The following is a 23,768-nucleotide window of genomic DNA, read 5'->3' as shown; positions in this document are numbered from 1 at the left end:
AATGAAACTGCTTACATTATAACAGATCGAAGATATCACCATGAAGATACGATACATGATATCCAGTTTAATTGGTACGGTGACATGATGGCTACATGTTCTTCAGATCACAAGGTTAGTTTCAGGTGTTAATTATCACTGTTTGCCTGATAACTTATTGGTTGTTTTAATTTTAGTTGAGCACATTTCTCCTGGCTCCTTGATATTTGTTTTATGAAATAGCATGATTTGTAATCTTACTCAATGCTCTGCCTCAATCTAGTACTTCAAACCAAACCTTAATTAAGGCCGTTTCCATCAACCATACCAGTTGATAAAATATATATGCAGGTAAAGATATGGGAGAAGCTGGAAAGTGGAACGTGGACAGTAGTCAAGGAGATAATGGCGCATTACTCCCCAGTTTGGAGGGTCACGTGGGCACATCCTGACTACGGCACTATCCTGGCTACCTGTAGTATGGACCACCGGGCTACTATCTGGCGCATGGTTAGTTTCTAGGAGGGGTTTCGGTTGCTTTTGTTACTTAAATTCATGTTTGTATGAGTATGGAGAATGATTTTAGTTGTTTTTCTTACTTTATTTCATGCGAAATGTTAGACTAACGTTCTGTAAATTCTACATATTATAATGTTTTAAGTTTGATTTTGGGTGATTTCCTGCTATTAGTGCTGTTAGTGCTACAAGCCACCGGGCAACTATCTGGCGCATGGTTAGTTGCTTCTGTAACTTTAACTAACTCATGTTTGTATGAGACATGAGTATGGAGAGGGGTTTTAGTTTTTTTGTTATTTTATTTCAGGTAAGATTTTAGGCTAACATTCTGTAAAATACTAAATTATTCATCTTATTATTTAGTTTTAAGTTTAATTTTGGGTGATTTCCTGTTATCAGTGCTATCTCCTGTCATCATCTGGTAACACGCACCCTCCCTCAGATGAACGACGACAAGACGAACTGGGTTAAGAAAGAGCTAACAGACAGCTCTACACCAGTTACTGACGTTAAGTTCGCCCCCAGAACCTGGTCTGATATGATGACTGGTTCTCCAGGTACGTGATTATCTGTTACCAGTATTCAACAAGGTACGTGATTATCTGGTCATGTTGCCAGTATTCAACAAGCCCCACCACTAAGTCGTCTACTCTAATGTGTACCCTTAGTGGTCACTATTAGACATTAGTGGTCGAGGTTCTTGGATGTTGCCATGTTTTCTTCATTGGACAATTTTCAAGTATAAAACAGCTCAGCACAAGAACATAAATTGATTTATAATATTTCTATAATATTTATTTGAAAAAATTGTGGTAAAGTGTATTACCCCGCCAGATCAGCTGAGACTAGCTGCGTGTAGTGAGGATAAAGTTAGGTTGTACACTGTGCAAGTGAACTCAGAACTCAACGACACTTACTGTGACTGCACCTCTGAAAATATCGTGAGTTGAAATCGTATTCAATGAAAAAGCTTAAAGATCTTAATTTTATTCTGCTGATAACTACATTAGATTCTATTGAGACGTTAACAAGTTGTATTAAGTAAGTTGTATTCTGTATATGGGCGATTTCACGTAAAGTAAATTACACTTTGCACAAAAATTTGGCCTTATTCTGACTCTCAAGCATTACACAAACATAACAGAATCATGATAAATTGCATGAAACATCTCTTATGTACTCCACACACAGCTATATTAAGATTTTTACTCCAACTGCTATGGCTTTTGAGTGAGGCACGTTTGAAAATGTAAAGTAAATTACAGGGCACAAATTGACATTCCTGACCAACGTGTATTGAAATCTCATTTCGTGCCCAGGTGTGAGAGTAAACATTTAAATATTTTTCATGCACACTGGCAAATGTCTTGCCTGTACTGGAAAGGGTTTGTTTTGGTAAATGGTTAATAGCTGTGTTCTGTAGAAGCCTTTGTTCCTTGTAAAGTAAGTTACTCTTTTGTGTCAAGTAGTTTACACTGTTACACAATCCTTTGATTTTAACTGTTTAAAGCTGCCCCTTTGTCTTTAATTCGTTTGCTAAGTGTATGAACTATGTAATATATGATTAATAATGATATATCAGTTTATCATTAGCCAATTAAGGGGGCCGGGGGGGCCTTCATCAAAATTTTCTCGAAATTGACTTTATAGTTGTTTCTAATAGAGGGGAGTGATATCTATCAGATGCTTTTGGTCCCATGGAAAAATATTGTTCCTAGACGAAATTATTATCGGTCAAATGTCAGTGCTTATGTGTAATTGTATTGCGCGAGCGATTTTCAATTTTTGAAAATCTTAGACCTCAAAAAATCGTCAAAAAACGAGGTTCAAGATTTTCAAAATCGAATAAAATATGTTTAAAGGCCTATCTCAAAATTCTGTTTGGCTCATCTCTTTTAAATTATCTCTAGAACATATCCTGAAAGTTTCAGGGTGATTGCTCAAAACATGTAGGAGAAAATAGATTTTTAGACTCGATTTTCAGGACATGTGATTAAAAATCGCTCGCGCAATACAATTACACATAAGTGCTGATCTTTGACCGACAATAATTTCGGCTAGGAATAATATTTTTCCATGGGACCAAAAGCATCTGATAGATATCACTCCCTTCTATCAGAAACAACTAAAAAGTCAATTTCGAGGGAATTTTGATGAAGACCCCCCGGCCCCCTTAATTGGTTGATTGATCCACTGATTGGGTCCACAGTTAGCCCAGTTATACAGAGTAGGTAGGTGGGCGTAAATGTACGAATGTTTCCCAGCTCAAAAATTTGTGTTCAAGCAGGCCACTGGATTTTCTGTAAAGTAAAGTATTATTTATATTATATTTTCGAAAAGTCAATTTTTAACCATTTTAAACCATTTTTATAGATTTCTTTAATGAAATTCTGACCAGAACCAATCTATTATCACTTTTAAATAACTTTTATTCTGTTTGACAATCGTTACTTGTTGTGTTTTACTACTATTACTGAATAAAAAGCATATGTGTAAATTACTTGACATGTAAATTACTTGACATGTAACTTACTTGACGCTGGTATTGACATGATCTGATATCTATGGATCCAAATAAACAAGTACATTATGTCTTGACATCAGAGTTAGCTTGTTTTAGCAAGATTTCAGCAAGAAATAACATGAAATGTGGCCAACAGAAAACTTTTTTGTTTTTTATGTATAGTAATTTACACTAAAAACAGGAGAAAGTAGAATAGCATTGCTCCGAATCTGCTTAAATTTTGAGTCCCAAATTTTGCATACAGCTTCAGTGAAGTGGTATGAACCTTTACAGATCAAGAATTAATGAATATTACAACAATCTCTTTTTAGTAAACAGCTTTTATTATAGAGTAGTTTTAGCCTGTAAAACATGACAATTTATGGGTATTTTGAAAACGCGATAACACAGAAACGAAGTGAGATATTTATAAGCGGTTTTTTGTGTCTAACAGTTTATAATCTTCTCTTTCAGACTCCAATCAAAGCTAGTGCCATAACTGAAATTTATTTTTTTCCCTCCTTGTTCATGTTTCATGAAATTGCCCATATATTATAGTGAAACTGCCCTTACAAATATGCACAAATAGCGTATAAAGGTATAATTTTAAGCTAATTAGCTTTTAATTAGCTTCTAATTAGCTTCTAATTAGCTTTTAAGCTAGTTTAAAAACTGCCCTCAGATAGACTACTCCGATGAGCCGGGTAAGATCTCCTGTCTGTCCTGGAACTCCTCGTCTCGCTTCACCAACCTAGTCCTGGCTGTTGGAGTGCTAGGAGGTAAGGGAGGCTCCAGAGTCGACCTCTACAATTTCAGCGAGAATTCTCTGTCTGATAGGGTAGGTTCCTGGTTCTCTGTCTGATAGGGTAGGTTCCTGGTTGGGGACAATATTTAGCATGTCCCTGCGCGCATGTCCCTGCCCCTGCGCGCTTGGTGCATAAAACACTCTAAGATATACTTGAATTAATCAACATAATTCTTGTTGCAGTTTTAGTGCATTTCACATTGTTTAGATTCTCTGTAATACTTCAGCAGGATCGATGGTCTGATTTGCTGTTAAGTGAGGCCTCCTGGCTATCCGATAGAAACTTCCCCTCCAGTCCTCCGTATCAACTGAAACATTTCTTAGTCATTTCCTTGCTTAGGCCCTTCTACGAGGTACACACAGCTCGGTGTTATACTTCTGGAGTATTTTAGAGATCATGGTCCGTTCTTCTGGCCTGAGGAATGTATTCTCAAAATTAATAATGATGCAATGTAATCTCGGGGTATAATCTGAAATATATTCTGAAGTATATACTATATTCTTCTATATCTAGGCTGGTTAACATTGTTATATTGTGTTGTCTATTCTTATGCACTTTTGTGTGCTTTTTATTTGGATAGCTACGGAGTCCTGTTTAGACCCTATACTCTAGATTCATGATAGGTATATTACACCGATTTAAAGGCGATCATACATCATACATGATCCCTGTTTTATTTCGATTAAAATCAATTAAAAATCTAATCTATAAGACGAGGAAATTTTCAAAACTGTCACTTTTTATTCCAAAGATTCCTGAGTCTGTATCAAGATTCCTGAGTAATGATTAGAGCAAATTGTTTCAATTCTTTTGATTAAACTCATTCAATTGATCATTTGTCTTCTTTGATTATAAAACCAGCGTGTGTGTGTACTCTGCTGCACTAAGTCTATTATTGTCTTTATTGAATTACTGATTACAAATACATTCACTTACCGTCAACTAAATTTGATAAAAGAATAGCGAAGCTTGATGGCATTCACTTCTATGATTTGTTAAGATCAATTTATGGGTCTTAATTTATCTCCACGTGTCTTACTGTTGATAGTCAACATGGTGGCAGGTTTTAGCAAGATCACGTGTAGAACGCGAACATGAAGTTAAATATTACTCTGGGCGGATTTGTGAACCTAGTGCGAATTATGCTTTAATCGGTTAGTAGTATTTTTAGATAAACATCGATAAGAAATGAACATCTAGAAATGGAACGTAAATAAACTATTTGTGCATGTTTTTTAAGGGCAGTTTAACTATGTCGGATCTTTAGTATAGATGATTGAGCTCTAGCAGCATATCAGCATATTGGTAAATAGCCGTAAGTTTGCTTAGTGATTTGCTTGATCATAATAATATGCATGCAGCATGATGCATTAGATTGTAAGTAAGAAAGTAAGTAAGTATGCATGATTGTTATGATTTTATCAACTAATCTTGTAGTTATTGTTAAGGAAACCGTTCATTCTATTAGAACTTATCATTCACATTATATATACGCCGCTCATTATATGATTGCTAGTTTACCGTATATTGTTTATATAATGCACCCACTCTGATATTGCATGATTTGGACTGCCTAGCATGCAGACCAATTACTGTTTGAAACCATATTATCTAGTTTACGAGGACCACTTAGAAGTTCATTTTTGAAGCAGCTACCTTGTTTTTCTATTTTACACATAAAACCGATATTGCATGATTTGGACTGCCCAGCATGCAGGCCAATTACTGTTTGAAACCATATTATCTAGTTTACGAGGACCACTTAGAAGTTCATTTTTGAAGCAGCTACCTTGTTTTTCTGTATTTTACACATAAAACTGAAACAGCCGCTTGGGCTCACATAAACAGTAGATCACTAAATTTAAAGTTTTTACGGTAACAAACATTCTCTAGCATAATTTTATATAATTATAAAACAACAATCATCATCACGTGCTCCATGAGATCAGAAGGAATTCAACCAGAAGTAGAAACAATAAGTTCATAGTAAAACAATTCTTAACGAAAAATGTACTCTCACGTTATTAAAATATTCTGTATAGTAGACGTTTTCAAATGTTGATATAAACTCTACTAGTCTCTATACAAATACTCGTACGAATGTACTGTCTATGTGTTGCTTGACGTTAGTCATTCTCCTTTTTGCACCTCATGTGATTTTTCAACAAGCATATTCTTTATCTCAGTAAATAAACGCTCGAGGTATGTTTTATGGACGACCGCCAGCGGCTCGTCACTGCTTCTCCGGGCTTCCGGATTTTTTTGCTTTTTAAAGTTTTATTTATCCCGAAACCGGCTTGAAAAAGTAGATAAACCATCGAATTCACTTTGCCATTTCTTTGTCGATTGAACAGTATTATCTGAAAAATACTCTTCATCAAGATTTTAATACGACACTTAAAGATGGTGAGTTTTTATTTCCAACTCTGCGAAAATCTGGAAGTTAAAATCAGTCGTTGCAGTCGTGTAGGTATAGATTTATAGTAATACATATATTATATATAGTAATTTATAATAATAAGGACCTTATTTTCCTGACCACAGTTGAGTAGGACTCTTCAATTCGATTAAAATATTTGGTCAAACTGTTTGCGTCCAGGATTAATGAACTTAAGTTATCCAGGATTAATGAACTTAAGTTACCCAGGATTAATAAAGTTAATATTCCATCTTCACCAGCTAATCTGACGATGGAGCTCTTTTAAAGTTTTAATTTGTTCATTAGAAACCTTGCTGACGTCATGATGGACTGTTATTGCTTCTAACGGATAAAAATAATATTTCATTCACTAATACTGTGTTGTAATGTGTACTTCTTCAGGATAACCAGATTAATTATTCTTTAGAAAATTCTGAAAATGTTACTACTCGTTGTAATTAGGTCCACTAAATAAACTAAAATCCTTTCTTTCAGAGCCCCAAAAAGTGGAGCAAGATAGTGAGTATACCCCTGACTAGTAAACTACACCACGTGGCATTCCGACCCAACAATGGAGCTCGGGATAACATTCTAGCTGTGGCTACTGAGGCTGAACTGGTTGTGTTCAAGATCTGCTCTGAGGTAGTTTGCACTTACTTTTAGTTGTGCTATTTTACTTTTACTGGTGTCATTCTGGTTTTATTTCCAGTGTTACCTATAATTTACTTTTATTAATATTTATTTATGATTGTGCCTTGAAAGAAGAATAAAAACAAACTAATTGCTAAAATAAGCTTAAAGTTTACTAGAAGTGAAGCACTAGCAATAACCACACTGTTTTGTGCACCACGTCTCAGCTAGATCGGGGAAATCACACAAACTGTCCCTCACACAGTTGGTAGCTTTGTCGTAACACAGAGGCTCTGGGTCAGGAGTTGGGTTTGGGTTGGTTACTGGAGTTGGGTTAGGAGTAGGCTCTGAATCACAGAACTTGCAGTACTTAGCACACCAGGTCTCTGCCTGGCTCGGGTACTGGCACAGGTTGTCTCGTTCACAGTTGGTCGCTTTGTCTCTGCACTCAGGATCTGGTGTGGGAGCTGGAGAGGGTTGTGGTGTTGTAACTTCAGCCTGGGTAGGTTCAGGGATGGTGGGTGTGGGGGTTGGTTCTGGTAGAATGTCGTCAACTCTGTACTCAGTCGCCGCATCAGACTCGCCGTTATCCATCTTGCCTGTCTCCTCAAACTCAGGGTAACTGCTGTATTGGTAGAGGCCGCAGTTGTGGTGTCCTCTTGCTAGCTTCACGAACCCATCCTCTCCCCACAGATGAGACCAGGAGTTCTTAACCAGGATGTAGTCCCTAGTGTAACCCACAGCTACAGCTCCGTGGTTCACATCTCCAGAGCACGTCTCGTCTCTCAGAATCCCACTCAAGTAGTACTTGAAGTGGTCTGTCACCTCGATAGATACAGCTAAACTGCCTTGAGCCAGGGCGGCTATGTTAGCAGCCTCACCCTGAGGAACTGACCTCGCCCGGACGATCTTGTGAGATCTGAGAGCGTTGTAAGTGTTGCTAACTTTACACCAACTGTCTTTACCAGTGTAAGGATACTCGCTCGTTGCTGAGAGAGTCCCATCAAACTCGATAATCCAATCGTAAGCATCACTCATCCACCCTCCCTTACACCCACCATTAAACCAGTACACACAGTCGAGGAGTTCTTGTTCAGCCAGGTTTCTCAGTCTGCCAGATAACTGCTGGTACCGTGTCTCTATCGCTCCAACCACTGCAAAACTCCAGCTAGATCCACAGCTTCCCTGGTCCTTGACTTGGGTGACGGCAGCTTTGTTGACCCACATCGTAGAGTCAGGGATCACATCTTCGGAGGTTGTTAGAGCTGGAGGAGGGTTGGGGGACCTGCCTGTTGCGTTCAGTCCCAGATACGTTCCCTGTTCTTCAGATGTCATCGCTGAGAAGAAGTTTAAACCGTATAGCGCTGAGTCAGCGGTTACGGAGTTAGCGTCTGCCACAAACTGGGCATTTTTCCTGAAAAGTCCGAATCTAAGTCTGTCTTCGGAGGGAGAATCGTGTTGGATGCCCTGGCGGGATTTAAATCCGTTGTAGAGCTTTAGAGTAGCTTTAGGAGACTTCAGAATCTGTTTGAGATCACCCTGGAGGGCCAGGGCACTTGTCAGGCAGCACAGGAGTAGAGTTATATTCGTCATTTCCAAATCGTCTTCGTAGGATAAGTCACAAGTTGGGGTCAGATTTATAGCAAGTTGGAGGTTTTGCTGGGTTTATAAACTCGGATTACCTACAGCCAGCTGCCACTTATCCGTGCCATGCTAATAGAGTTAGCTTCAGGGACTCTAACTTTCTAGTTGTTTCTGCAATTGTACGGTAAATGTCACTCGTTTATGGTCTCACTGTGTTTCATACTTTAGAGTTAATTCAGGTTATTCCAGTAAACATAATATAATTAATCTAATTTCCAAGTGCTATCCTCGCATATATGTGTCATTCTGGTGTCTTAATATAACCTGAATTTTTATATTATTCAAGACTAAGAAACCGCTCCTAGATCCACATATATGGTTTGTGGTCGCTAACAAGTTTTATAAAACTGATAAGGTTTGAGGTGTCTTGCACCTGCTAATTTTTATTATATTCGGCCAAGTCTTTGAAAATAGAATTAGAATGCCAATTTTCTCCAGTAAACTTTATAAAGAACTCTAATACTCGTACGAGAAATTTTAGCATTGTGCTACAGAAAATTGTAACATTTTATCGTACCACGTTCTGCAGAAGCTCATTCAAGCCTAGACTTCGATATAATTTCAGAATTATGCTAGTACAGAAAATTGAAACATTTTGTGTCGTAAAATGTTCTACAGATCCCCAATTAAACCCAGGCTGTTAGTTAATTACCCTAATTAGTCTACTGGAGTATTTAATTAGTCTGCTGGACGATAATTAGTCTCCCGACTCAGGAAATGGCAGAGGAAGTAGTCCCGGAGCGAGAACCAGTACTGCGTCCCAAGGAGGACCACAGTCAGCCCATAAAACACCTCTCCTGGGACATGTTCGGCAGGCAGATCATCGCCCTGTTCGCTTCAGGAGTTGTCAAGAGCTATTCTTGGAAGTATGTTCATCATTTCATTAATTTCTGTGGATTTTCAATTTTAAAGTGAACTAGATTATATTTCCTTTCTGGCTTCAACTTGTTATTAAACTCTAAGCTTCAACTTGTTATTAAACTCTAAGCTTCAACTTCTTATTAAACTCTAAGCTTCAACTTCTTATTAAACTCTAAGCTTCAACTTCTTATTAAACTCTAAGCTTCAACTTCTTATTAAACTCTAAGCTTCAACTTGTTATTAAACTCTAAGCTTCAACTTCTTATTAAACTCTAAGCTTCAACTTCTTATTAAACTCTAAGCTTCAACTTCTTATTAAACTCTAAGCTTCAACTTCTTATTAAACTCTAAGCTTCAACTTCTTATTAAACTCTAAGCTTCAACTTCTTATTAAACTCTAAGCTTCAACTTCTTATTAAATTCTAAGCTTCAACTTCTTATTAAACTCTAAGCTTCAACTTCTTATTAAACTCTAAGCTTCAACTTCTTATTAAACTCTAAGCTTCAACTTCTTATTAAACTCTAAGCTTCAACTTCTTATTAAACTCTAAGCTTCTGCATTCTACTTGATTTACTTTTTGGCTCATTGCCAATTGTCTTTTATTTGTTTTTATCTCCAGGTTTCAGCCGAGAAGGCAGTGGACAGCCAGTGAATTAGTTTCAAACATGGATCTAACGAACATTACTTATCATTAATTCAATATTTCGGTATCAGAGACATTATTCAGCTGATTTTTATCAATTTGTAAAGAAACAGATTTGGTATCTAGATATGATTCAGATGAAAATTGATTGACAAAATCCGAAGCTTCTTCCAAATACTATAAATTACGTTTCATCATCACAGAGCAGCTATGCTCACAAAACAAAATTTTTATTTTTGTGAGATTAAGACTGACAGGGAGTGGTATGCAACAATTGAAACTTGTGATGACTCCAACCTTTCTGGCATATTATCATCTATTTAGCCGACCTCAGAGTACCTGAAATTATAAACAATTACAATTTAGTAGCAATATATCCATCTTCCAACTTTTCATTACAAACTTAGCTACGTTTAGTACCCCGGAAATTGGCAGTGCAATGATTTTGACGCCGTCTCAACCCAGCTCCTGCTCGCACGAAGTGGTTTGCCAGCTCTCTTGTCGTAGACTCCCTGTTAAGTACCCCCTTATACTGGCCAAATTTGGAGTGTCTTTTGGCGATGGTATAACCCTGTACCATGAAGGCTATTGAAGGTAGTTCGCCATTCATCCCACTACTTTCTGCCTCCCTCTCCTTGCTTTCAGTCCGCCTAGATCCATCTCCAGAACTACAGTTAGCCATATGATTTGTCCGCCCACAGCCCATGGACGTAATCTCAAAATTACGAAACCTCCCAAATATTTCACTACGTAACGTCTACTTAACAGCGTATAAATGATGGGCAGGGTACTTAACCATTTATATGGAATTGTTTTGTTGGTTCTAAGATGCAGTGCTGGCTTAAGAAATTATACCCATTGATTGTAGTCCAATTTCCAGGATATGGTTCCTGTTGCTGGTTGAGCTTCAGGCAGATATAATTGCTTTGTAAAGTAGATGCGTTGATCAGGGTAATTGACGTGATCTGGGAACCTCCCAATATCACACAGTTAGTGGTTGCAGGAGGAAGTTTCGTACCATTTTTAAACTGCTTGCATGTTGAGATCATGATTTGTGCCGCTGCCAGATTGCTGGCTCAATTATTAATTGCTCTTGGGAGCGCCCAATTGTGTGATTTGTGATTGGTTAAATTTGTTTGAGGGCGGGTAATTCACGGATTGCTTCACATTTCGGCAATTAAAATTAGTAATTAAGTGGCGTGCTTTTGTTATGAGAGTCTGTGATTCTAGAATTTTATATATTTATTGTATGACGATTGTTTTTATTCGTTTGGTCTGTGATTATTGCTCAGAGGATTTTATTACTGACTCCTGTTGTTCGCTCTCTTTATTTATGAAGTAAAGATAACACATTTTTTCCAATTTGCAGGCTTATTAAATTATGTTTTTTGTATGACTGGTTCTTTAGATCATTCATGACCTACAAATTGGAATGCCCTAAATTTTTATTTTATTATCGAGTCAGGCTTTTTGGATTTCTGCCAATCATTTTGTTTAACGTTCCGCTTCGTTAAGATCAATTAGGTCTTTTCAAAATTTCCACTTTTTCGCTGTTTTGCAAATACCATTATAACATTATTAGCATCGAACCATAAAATTGTTAAAAAATCAGTCCGAACACTTAACCTCATCATCATCCAGCTGATAAAACATCACAACCCAACATCGCGTGACAACATCGCGTGATATGCACTCGTTCTATTTAAACCAAAGCTGGCTCACAACGTTCTCGGAGCTCCACTCCCTGGTTTAATCTTACAATTAATGATTTTAGTGCGAGTTACTCCCCCAGTAGACACGGTGATTACTCGAACCAATTTACAATTACAGGACGCTATTTTGGTATTTTGTACATCCTGTTCTGTATGACGTATGACGTAAATTCTAGCTTTTCATTTAGAATTAAAACAAGTCCTTCATATTATGGATGGGTGTGGAGTGTGGACTGGCTACACTGTATTGATTATGTTGTATGACGTGAAACTTTAGTTTGAGTATCTAATCTGAGTGAGGACTCTACGTGTGTTCACTGTGTAGTGTGTATAATAGAGACTGTGATGTGTTCTATTTCTCGCGTGGTTTTATTGCTGGTTAATAGTATGTTATAACCGATATAGCCATGACTACTTGCTTTTTAACTGATATAGCCATGACTACTTGCTTTTTAACTGTTTTTAGGATCGAAATTATCTGCTGTTTGTGATCTTGAATATTCACATTTTGTATGAGAACTATTGCTCAATATATATCTTAATTCGGACTGATTGGATTGCAAAATGCAACGCATTTTAAGTTATTAGATTTCTGGTTTATAAATAAAAATCAATCAAATTTGCCTTATTCGGAAGTTTTGTTTTTATGCGGAATGATTTTATTGAGTGATATGCACAATTTTAATGGTATGTCGCAACCATAAAATATAAATATTCTCTACGTATGAGTTTCAGTTGAAAGCATCTTCCAATCACAATCAATCCCTCCCTCGCGTATGAGTCAACTTATAAAAATGCACGTGTCTGATGCAACGAGACAATATAACCTCTGATGTTACCCCGGAATCACATCCGTATAACATGTTTGATCTAGTATGTTCTGTGCTATGACCGGTTATATGTTATTGGTAGACTGCATTATGTAACTGATATCTTATTGTATGTAGCGGTTAACAACATGTAACAAACTTTCACTTTTCAAGCTTCACCGTGACATGCTAATTAAACCTATAATGTTAACTTAACCTACTGAGAACAGTGTTTGCGCAATGTTGCTGTATGTTTCCCTCTAATAACCAACCTGTCTTACTGTAGGTTCTATGAAACACGACTGTTGAAGGGAGACCTGTAAACCCTCAACCAACTGATTGAACACTACCAAACCCCTGGACAACAAACTGAGAGTTTGAGATATCAAGAGAAAGATAAAGAAGACTACACCTCCTGACTTAATTACACCCCTACCTACACACACACACGTCCTCTTCTAGCATGACAGATATGCACGACCACCATGACGAGGGACTGGAGTTGGGAGAAGGAGGAGAGGAGATGCTCATTAATCCTAACTACATCATCACCATGAAGTCTATTGGAATTCTCGTCATGATGGGTATGTCAGTAGGTTGATTAGCATGGTTTTAACATGGTTTAGAAAATTTTACAGGATTTATGAAAGACTTTCGTCGTTAAATTACTGTAAACTCTTCATTTACCACTGAGACCATGAGAGATTTAAGAGAATTGTCCTCAAAATCTGGATAATTTATATCGTTTATAAATGGGCGTTTATCACATATCCAGTACATTTTGCGATGAATTTGAAAATTAAGAAGCATGAACAGCTGACGGCACGCTGGGATAAGTATCACACACTTGCCATTTGTACAAATTCGGGGTATACGTTAGAGACTTATCTCGCAATATTCTTCAATTTTTGTCAAGGATGATCGCCTCTACTGTCAGTCTTTAAATAAATTTAGAGTGCAAGTAATACTAGCACAAAATTGATCAACATTAGCACAATTGTTGCTGGACTTTTTACAGAACTTAAAGCACTTTATGAATATCGGCCCTTTTAGGCACCTGGATGGATATATATTGTAAGGAAGGTTTGACACCGTCCCTTAAATTACACTTAAGACCAGTACAATGGTAAGTGCACTGTTGTATTGCACAATAGTGTATTGCACAATGGTGTATTGCACAAGGGTGTATTGCACAATGGTGTATTGCACAATGGTGTATTGCACAATGGTGTATTGCACAATGGTGTATTGCACAATGGTGTATTGCACAATGGTGTATTGCACAATGGTACAGATAAGAGTTGGTGCTCATTGTACTGGTCCTGAAGGGGACCCATTTCTTAAAAAAACAAAAAAGTACAAAATGAAAACCAACTTCCATACCGCGACCGGTAAGATTTTGAGATTTTGTGGACCGAACAGGTCCTAGGTCCCAACTCAGACATCACTAACTCGTATTGCATTATACTTCATGATGTGGGTAGTATTCAGAGATGTGGATCCTTGTTGGGATGTGAAACATATTCCTAACACAATTAACCAAACAGCTTCCAGTATTGAACAATCAAACTCCAAAAATGCTGTCACGTGTTAAGAAAATATAAGCATCACCTCCCCACCACAATCCACATATACAAAACCTTAATATAGGTCTCCTCTCAGTTCTGACAACAGTTTTCTGTGTGCTACCCTATAAAACGTACTCCTGCGAACACAGACAGAGGCTCATATCATTTGCTAACTGTTTCGGTGGTGGTGTTCTGTTTGGGACCATCTTCCTTCATCTTATTCCTGAGGTCAGTTCCCTTCCGTTCCAAGATCCAACATTCAGCATACTAATGCTATTTCTGAAATATCATTAAATAAATATATATTTCTAGAGCATGTATAGACAACAGTGTCTACTGTCTAGACAATCATTTTCTGTTCGTCAAGACAAGATTTCTAAGTTATACATTATGATGTGTTTCTCTTGTCTCATATAGACAAATACTAGTCCTTAATTTTTGTTTGAATGGATTTAAGATGCTTAGATTTATTTAATAAGACGTTTAGCTAAGATGTATGGCGTTACAGATTTCTTAGATGAACAATGACCCTTCAAACGCTCCCAGATTATAAAAACATCTATAATTGACACATCTATTAATTGACATATTATTGTTACCACAATAATATATCAATTAAGGCAATCATTGTTCCCGTGGTTCTGGAATATTACTTCCTGAACATTGACTAATCATTGTCTGATAATTGCATTTCTTCTTTGTCCTTTTTGCCGACCATACTAACAAAGAGCCCTCTATTAACCTTTTTCAATAGCTCCAATGTTAAACTGTAACATTAGAATTTTTCACTCTATGGTTCTGTGCTCAGGTGTCTCAACAGATGAATCAGTATCTGCTGCAGACTGGTCAAGAAATGCCTGTTCCTCTTGCTGAAACCCTAGAGGTAAAAAATAACTTCTTTATCTTCAAAAAGTCTAATTTATGATGAGATGGCCCTTTTTTAATAGTGCTTTCAACTCTTACAGAAAATTCTGTCATGACGCAGTGGCGAGTATATAATCATAAACTAAGTGTTTAACATTACTTCTTGATAATAATTATTCTCTATTTCACTCCCTGTAACCCTAATACTCCAGGTGTTAGGATTCTGTATCACTCCCTGTAACCCTAATACTCCAGGTGTTAGGATTCTGTCTCACTCCCTGTAACCCTAATACTCCAGGTGTTAGGATTCTGTCTCACTCCCTGTATCTCTAATACTCCAGGTGTTAGGATTCTGTCTCCCTGTAACCCTAATACTCCAGGTGTTAGGATTCTGTAACCCTAATACTCCAGGTGTTAGGATTCTGTCTCGCTCCCTGTAACCCTAATACTCCAGGTGTTAGGATTCTGTCTCACTCCCTGTAACCCTAATACTCCAGGTGTTAGGATTCTGTCTCACTCCCTGTATCTCTAATACTCCAGGTGTTAGGATTCTGTCTCACTCCCTGTAACCCTAATACTCCAGGTGTTAGGATTCTGTCTCACTCCCTATAACCCTAATACTCCAGGTGTTAGGATTCTGTCTCACTCCCTATAACCCTAATACTCCAGGTGTTAGGATTCTGTCTCACTCCCTGTAACCCTAATACTCCAGGTCTTAGGATTCTGTCTCACTCCCTGTAACCCTAATACTCCAGGTGTTAGGATTCTGTCTCACTCCCTGTAACCCTAATACTCCAGGTGTTAGGATTCTGTCTCACTCCCTGTAACCCTAATACTCCAGGTGTTAGGATTCTGTCTCACTCCCTGTAACCCTAATACTCCAGGTGTTAGGATTCTGTCTCGCTCCCTGTAACCCTAATACTCCAGGTGTTAGGATTCTGTCTCGCTCCCTGTAACCCTAATACTCCAGGTGTTAGGATTCTGTCTCGCTCCCTGTAACCCTAATACTCCAGGTGTTAGGATTCTGTCTCACTCCCTGTAACCCTAATACTCCAGGTGTTAGGATTCTGTCTCACTCCCTGTAACCCTAATACTCCAGGTGTTAGGATTCTGTCTCACTCCCTGTAACCCTAATACTCCAGGTGTTAGGATTCTGTCTCACTCCCTGTAACCCTAATACTCCAGGTGTTAGGATTCTGTCTCACTCCCTGTAACCCTAATACTCCAGGTGTTAGGATTCTGTCTGATCCTGTTTCTAGAGACGCTCTTTGACCAGCTATCAGTACGGAAGTTGAAGAAGGGCGTGTTCGCAGAGGACTGTGAGAAGTGCGAGAAGAAACACAACGACCTGCACATGTTGGAGAATATCAGCCCTGACCAGTGCAACAACCTACCTCCCGTCGTACGTTCACATCTCACTTCATACCATATAATAGTTTTGTTTTTTTTTATATATGCCGAAATCTGGCAGGCATACCTTTACTTGATAATTGATATTTATTTTATAAAACATTTTAATTATATAGTTCAGTGGTGGTTATCTTTCCCTTATCTTTACAATCTAACCAACAAGGCACTTGATTAACAGCATTAATTAAATTTCTATTTAATATATATTTTCATGGCATTGATTGCCTAGTGGATTTAAGTGATATTTTTCGGTTTGGATTATTCTAGTGGCTCATAAACAATAAGGTATAAACAATAAGGGTGATGTTTATGAGTTTATAAACAATAAGGGTGATGTCGCCACAGCAACAACTGAAGTCATAGACATGACACAGATTGAGAATACGCAAGTTGAAAGTCCTTTCCTTCCCAAATTGGTGATCCCAGATTCGTGTACATGTCGTACGAACTTGCAAAAAGTAAATTGGTATACAAAACATCGGAATGCGTAGTAACGGCATGGTTTAACTTATGTAATGCATGATACGGTTAAAACTATTCCAGAAGAATTTATTTTCTCCCTTTGAATCAATCAAGCTAGATGATTTGTTAATATAATACTGAGATCAAACTATAAATTTACAGGCTATCGTCAAACATGTTGCAAGGCGTCATCTTCAGTGACATAAGATATTATATTTATATATATACATAAAACTCGTGTACAAGAACATAGAGGAGGCTTCCTCCAGGTAAAGAATGGTGCTTTGACCAGAAACGGGAGATTTTGAAAGAGGGTAATGCATGGTATGCATTGAATTGATGGTGCAGAGGGCCATAATCTGTTCTAATTACTTAATGTTCATTGTTAATGAATGAGTTAATGAGTTTATGTTTAATCTTGATATTATGGTGAAATAAGATCTTTTGCATTTTTGACGAAAGGAACGGTAGCATGATCAACGGCTGCTTTTTACCTCAATCTAAAAATAGATGGCGTTTTTTAGTATTTCTTTTCTACCATCGTGTTTTTATGAAATTAGATTATGAATATTATATTTATAGAATATATCTATGATATTTTAATTATAATATGAATATCTATGACAGGAAACAACGGACGTGATCCTACAAGCTGACAAGAACTCTCTTCTGATGCCTTCCAACACTCCTAAAAGATGTGTCGTAGAAAAGAGACATAACATTGGCATACTACTCGCTTCACTCTTTACTCACTCCGTCTTCGAGGGTTAGTTTAAGACATAATTAAGACATAATTAAATCCCTGCAGCTTTATTATTAATTTGACAGCTTTATTATTAATTTAACTTTACTTCAGTGTTATCTAGTGTCCCCCACAATCTGTACAATCTATTAACATTGCAGGGGGTGCAGTAGGTGTGGAGAGACAAGCAGAGACTATAATGGGTCTGATGGGCGCTGTTCTAATTCACAAATGTGCTATAGCTCTGACCCTGGGGTGAGCTATATTATATACCATTAAAGTGTTGATACTAACACGCGTGTAGCTATGTCATACTAACGATAGGTAGGATTATAGCCGTCTCCCTGCATGTAACTCTATAACCTGACACAAACCCTTACACTTGACGTGTTAAATGTGCAGCTGTTTGGTTGTGTGTGGGGGTGTAGAGTAAGATAACACTGTAAGGGTCTGCTCATCTCGTCATACAACTTTGATGTGTAATTGTTGTTGAAAGATGGATGACGTGATCTCAGCAGGGCAAGACGCTGGTTGCACTTCGACGTGCGTCTAGTTTCATCCCCATAATTATTTGATTAGCGGTTACTTACATTTGGGGATTCGCTCTTGTTGACTACTGACCTTGCTATGGCTTTGTTCCTTGTTACAGTGCGGGATATGAGGTTTAAGACAGGTATTTGCGGTTTGTTGACCGAATACGTGTACCTCAAAGCGTGAGTGTCCGGTTCACATTCATTTGAATTCTAAATTCGATTTTGGGCGCGGTCAAGGTGAGAGTCCTGTCTGTTTGCATTCATCGTTGACAGGCGAAAAGTTCAAAGAACAAAAGAGGGTCTACATTTTATTTAGTTTGGAACGCGCGTATCCATTTTTACTCATAAATATGCGCAAAAAGACGCGCGTGTGAATCAAATTGACATCCGCGCGGCGCGTTACGTTGTCATGTGGCCGTTTATCGTATTTTATCAACAGAATTCAGCATGCAGTGTTATCATTGCAGACATAATAACCAATTGTGAATTAAGTTGTTATCAATAGCTTACTCACGAGGCAGTCGATTCATCCTGCGAAATCACCTGAGTCGGTCGTCTATCAGGCTGATGCGGCATCGCGAAAGGTGACTTCTCTAGATATCAATAGAAATTGTTAACGCTAAATGTTTCTAGGTCGAGATTGGTAACCCAAGAAATACAGTTCAAGAAAGGGTGCGTGTATGCGGTTATCTTGTCTGTCGGGACCCCTATTGGTATTGTACTGGGTGTAGCTGTTGAAGCTAAGTTGACTGGATCCACTCTCCTTATTACGACTGCTGTCATTCAGGTAAGTCTATTATTCTACGAGAAAATTTTCGGAATCTTTTTTGCACCAAAGGCAATAGTCATCATAAGCAATATAAATAAAGTGAGTGGCATAGATTGTAGAATCATTTCTGCAACCTGCACAGTGCAGGTTAATTTGATTTATTCTAAAGTTCTAATAGAATGATTAACTGAAATATATTTCGCCGGAATCTAGTTAAATCCTGGATTGAATATACAGAAAATTGCGACTAAACTAATCTTGTTAGCTCCACATTATTTCATAACAAATTGATTATGTCCTCGCAACCCACCCGCTTATCGGCTATTTAGATGCCACCCATAAACCCCTCTTTGTTTGTTCTTTTTGTTAATCTTTGCCCTTTTTCAGGCACTAGGAACCGGTATTTTCCTCTACATCACCTTTGCAGAAATCCTTTTCCCGGAGCTAAAAAACAAGCAAGACATGAAGTATAAGATCCCTTGTATCTGCTTTGGGATCTTTATCATTGGGCTGGCTTCTCTGCTTCACACCCACACTCACGCGCACGGAGTGGGACATCATGACGAGGACCACCTTGACGATCTGGGAAATCACCTGGACCACGATTAGTCCCCCCGCATCAAACTAGGATATAGGAACTGTATTTGTAACGTTAACAAGCCACACCCAAATAAGGAATGTTGAAATTTTGATCACTGCTGCTGCTGACGTAGTGATGCCACTTCAATTATCATGTTCTTGAAATCAGGACATTATGCAATGTTTAGCGAGATCCTCGGTTTTATTCATTCCAACAAAGTTGCTAACAGATAATGGTAATTTTGAGTTGAACAATGCAGTAGTAAGAAAACATACTGGGTCCCTAGCTTCAAATTCTCGTCACCAAAGGTGCAGAACTGCTTTGTTTCCTGAGTACATAATGTAATGTACTCGCAGTAATGTCGAAGCTCCTAAAATCATTCCTTATTTGGCTGATGTAGCAACTCCCGCACCATCAATTCACGAATTTTATTTTTATAGAAAACATCGAAGATGCTTAGCACTTCACACAATATTTTAAATAGGGAATGTCAAGTGAGCTTGGGAATATTGGCCATAGAGTCTCCACAATGATTATTTTTGGCTAGATTTTAGGTTTTTTGCACGTATTTTCAGTTGAAAATGTATATAAATATTAAACGGAAAGCGAAACAATTATTTTTTATCGTTAATAGCTCATCAATTGTTATATATTGCTGTATTATAATGTGTATCCGATGGAAGATGGAGGAATGATTTGGTTTTTATTTAGCTTTGGGGGTAATCATGTGAGCAGCTGAAGAGTACTATTTTTTATCATAAGAATTGTTGGTTTTCTACTCTACATTTTTCTGGTTGTTTACACTTTACATTATCGACAGACAGGAAAGGGATCCAAACTTGCCAGGTGTATTCAATTATGAAGATTCTGGCTGACTCTTACTTAGATAACCCTTCTGTTTGTCTTAACCTTTAGTATTTATTAATAGTAAAGCTTAATAGTATGTATCTCTCGTGCATAGATTACCCTTTTTTCTTATCCTTTAGTATTTATTAATAGTAACTCTTAATTTATTCTCTTTTCTTAATTAAATTTTAGTTTTGTAATTGCCGCAAAGGACTCTAATATGAATGTTACGAAAATTACAAAATCTTAAAATCAAGTTACGTCTCGAAGTGTCAATAAAACTGATTTTTCGTAACATTTATCATAAATATTTTAAAAGTAATGTATGCTCCTCATAAGGGGTCGTTCACATATTACGTAATCACTTTTTGTAAATTTTTAACCCCCTCCCCCCTCCGTAATCAGTTTTACACATAACTATTATGTCAAAATTACACTAGCGTAAAATTTGGAAACCCTCCGGAGGGTTTCCAAACTGTCACTACTTTTTTGGGCAAAAAATAATTTTTTTGAAAATTTGGCACTTTCTGTCGCACAAAAAACATCTTTTTTGACTAGCAATTTTAAGATTTCATCGATTTTTTAACGGTTTCTGTCCCATTTTCTGCTTTTTCGTATGGAAGTAAATTTTCGATCTACTACAGATTTTCTTTCTGTATATCACTATACAGTTCCTCATTAGAAAAAGTGCATTGGGACAAACTCTAAAGAGGAACTGCGAACCCTGATGCGGGACAGGGATATATGAAGGGGGTTTTCTGGCGTAGCTTAGCTCCAACATAGTAGTAGTAGTAGTCGTATGGCAATGGTCATCAATCATGCTGATGTGATTGTTTAAGGGTATTTTAGCAAGGATAACCATAAATCTATGCAATATGCAATATGACAAAAATATAAGAAAAATCCTATGAAATCAGAGTTGCCCCTGGCTATTTTTGGCTCATATGCACTATTTTTCCATCCAAATATTGCTTATTCATATTGAACTTTGCTGGTATTGACATAAAATATCAAAGTGTGCCCGAAAATGCTGTGAAATAAATGAAAAAAATCAGTTTTTAGTCTATCATTGAGCTTTTCAAGGCTAAGAAAAATTTTCTCAAAAATGCAACGGTAGGCAACGGTAATTTTTTTTATAAAAATATGGTAAAGCTAACCAAAAATTTGGCATGCTTAAGAGAAATTGTCATTTTATTAATGATCTGAACAAGAGAAGAGTCTTGTATCTTACTCTTGTACGCTCAATATTCGAACACTGTCCCATCATTTGGCGACCAGCGTCCAGTAGCACTATCAATAGGCTTGAAGGATTGCAGAAAAGGGCCCTCAAATGGATTCGTAATGATTACGGTGTAAGCTATAGTGTAGAGGAAATCTATAATGCCCATTGTAAACAGTTAAATATTCTGCCCCTAAAGTACAGGTTTGATTACCATGATCTCAAGTTCTTTCATTCCCTAGTGCATCAATACCACCCATGCACCACTCTGCCTCAGTACCTTACTTTCTTCTCCGGGTCAAGCCGACTGAGAAGCTCACATCTTGATCACTTATCAGTAATATCTTCAATTCCACCTGGCTCAGCTATATCTAAATCTTACTTTTATCGAGCTCATCTCACTTGGAACCGACTTCCTCTTTCCCTTCGAGAGATTATCAGACCAGGTGTGTTTAAAACAGAACTTATTAAACACATCTGGAAGGAACATGTTTGTACTGCATCTGTAGATATTGACCCTAGTTCAGATCCTGACAATTCTTTTTCTCCAGACTACGGGTAGTGTATTTCTCTATTATTTTTGTTTTAATTTTTTTTGAGGTACTCATCACGCATTTTTGCTTTATTCGGATACAATTTTGATTTAGTCTTTTATATTCAATTATTTAAATTTTATCGTTAAAACTTCATTCCATCGGAAATATTACAAATCAGCCAATTGTAATTGAGAATTTTTGGGTTGTGGCAATTATTCTTAAAAACCTAGAAATGCCTCCTAAGTTCACAGCTCATATTATTTGCCCATTTTTCTCCTTCTGCACTTGGGGCCCAATGTAATTGCTCGACTTTTCATCAGGTCTCTCGAGGCCTTTTGTTTGGTTATTTGGGTGTATTGGTGTCCCCTGATTGTTATCATCGCTGTACACTTGTCAAGGCATTTTTTGGTTTCTCTAGTCCATTTTTAGAAATTCTATACAACATTGATATTGTAATAAATTCTGATGATAATGATTGAAAGATTTCAATATAAAAAAAAAATATGTTCTTTAAAACATATTAGGCTATCGAAATAACATAACAGCTAGTTTTCCGATTCTTTCCGATTTTTGGTTGAGCCCTTTGGTGCCAAAAAAAATCAAAAACACAATTTGGAGGTGAATTTTTAAGCCCAGACCTTGTTATTGGGTACTAAAAATCAGAAAAAGGAGATACAGCCGTCCTTTTATAAAGATTATATGCTCCAAGTATAGTAGAATCACTAACAAGCATATTCAGGATGACATTTCATGTAAGTTATGTGTATGAGCAGTTTCAGCCTGCCACTTGAATCACTACCCTCACAACAAAGCAAAGACCAGATTTACCAAAATTTGGCAAGCGCGTCACTTCAAAAGCCATAACGTTTCATAGGAATGGAATATTTGCATAATTGAAAAAGTTTTGGATTGTGCAAACGATTCTCAATTAAAACAAAGCCTAAAATGAAGTATTTGAGAAAGTCAACTTTTTAGCAAAAGTCATAATGGTACCCCACTGTGCCTCCCCCCTCGGCTGATTACGTAATATGTGAACGACCCCTTAAAGGAGCTCTCTCTTACAAAGACTTATGATTATGAAGTTTCTCAATCTGATGAACCTTTCAAAGTGATACGAAAACAATTAAATACGGTTTCATAGATCTGATTAATTATGGTTTATTGAAAACTTGTCGATGTTATCTTAATTATTTATATAATCCATCAAAAATTATGTATTCTTTTACGAATTGATTTCAAAAGATAGTTTTGTAAATCCTTTTTGGCTATTCTTTTCTTTTAATACTCTCTTTTATCGATACTTAATAAGTATTACTTATTTTACTATAATAGTACATGTAAACATTACAAGATGGTGTGCAGTGTGCGATCGTTACCGAGGAGTTCGGTTTGTACGTTTAGATAATTATTGAAACATTCAACTGTAATAGTTTACAAAATTTCGTTATGAATTCGCCAGTTTTACTTTTTAAAGATCACCACATTATGAATATGATATACGTACTTAACAAAACAGAAGTTTTGCAACAAATTTTGCCGCTTAATCAACCGGTGACCGACCACCGTTAAGAATCCATCTAGAATCCCACTGAGATCAGGTTTCGTCACCTAAATCAGTGACGGTTAATCGACGGTGATCCATGGATTTCTGTTGATTGGCTTAGAAATAGAGCATAGTTCTTATGTAGGGTAGGTTCTTATATAGATTTCAGCGCC

The 23,768-nt window shown here is 37.2% G+C and overlaps 3 protein-coding genes across 5 annotated transcripts; 2 read left to right on the top strand and 1 right to left on the bottom strand.

The window, feature by feature from the left end:
* Nucleotides 1-87: 87 nt before the first annotated feature.
* LOC134815482 (nucleoporin SEH1-like) lies at nt 88-6,886 on the top strand. The gene is made up of 6 exons (XM_063824018.1): nt 88-114; nt 331-489; nt 938-1,052; nt 1,330-1,436; nt 3,681-3,836; nt 6,719-6,886. The coding sequence occupies exons 1-6, from the start codon at nt 88-90 to the stop codon at nt 6,884-6,886; spliced, it is 732 nt and encodes a 243-aa protein (XP_063680088.1).
* A 156-nt stretch (nt 6,887-7,042) lies between these two features.
* Nucleotides 7,043-8,446, bottom strand: LOC134815481 (digestive cysteine proteinase 1-like). Its single transcript, XM_063824017.1, has one exon. It carries the CDS (start codon nt 8,444-8,446, stop codon nt 7,043-7,045), a length of 1,404 nt encoding a protein of 467 aa, XP_063680087.1.
* Nucleotides 8,447-12,809: 4,363 nt separating this feature from the next.
* LOC134816108 (zinc transporter ZIP3-like) lies at nt 12,810-23,307 on the top strand. 3 transcript variants are annotated; one of them, XR_010160355.1, is made up of 9 exons: nt 12,810-13,107; nt 14,186-14,319; nt 14,900-14,974; nt 16,184-16,357; nt 17,455-17,593; nt 17,731-17,824; nt 18,736-18,889; nt 19,259-20,638; nt 23,104-23,307. XR_010160355.1 is itself a non-coding variant. In XM_063824856.1 (9 exons), exons 1-9 carry the CDS (start codon nt 12,987-12,989, stop codon nt 19,478-19,480), a joined length of 1,242 nt encoding a protein of 413 aa, XP_063680926.1. In that variant the 5' UTR covers nt 12,898-12,986; the 3' UTR covers nt 19,481-19,562. The 3 variants fall into 3 exon arrangements, 2 of the variants coding, with proteins under 2 accessions (XP_063680927.1, XP_063680926.1); XM_063824856.1 differs by lacking the exon at nt 23,104-23,307 and adding an exon at nt 16,695-16,823 and having other exon boundaries at nt 12,898-13,107; nt 19,259-19,562; XM_063824857.1 differs by lacking the exon at nt 23,104-23,307 and having other exon boundaries at nt 19,259-20,687.
* Nucleotides 23,308-23,768: the final 461 nt, after the last annotated feature.

The sequence above is a fragment of the Bolinopsis microptera genome, chromosome 5 (genome assembly GCF_026151205.1).
Source record: "Bolinopsis microptera isolate Bmic1 chromosome 5, MBARI_Bmic_1.0, whole genome shotgun sequence".
Lineage (NCBI taxonomy): Eukaryota > Metazoa > Ctenophora > Tentaculata > Lobata > Bolinopsidae > Bolinopsis > Bolinopsis microptera.
Note: the sequence above shows the minus strand (reverse complement) of the source record. Positions and strands in the feature narration are given on the sequence as shown.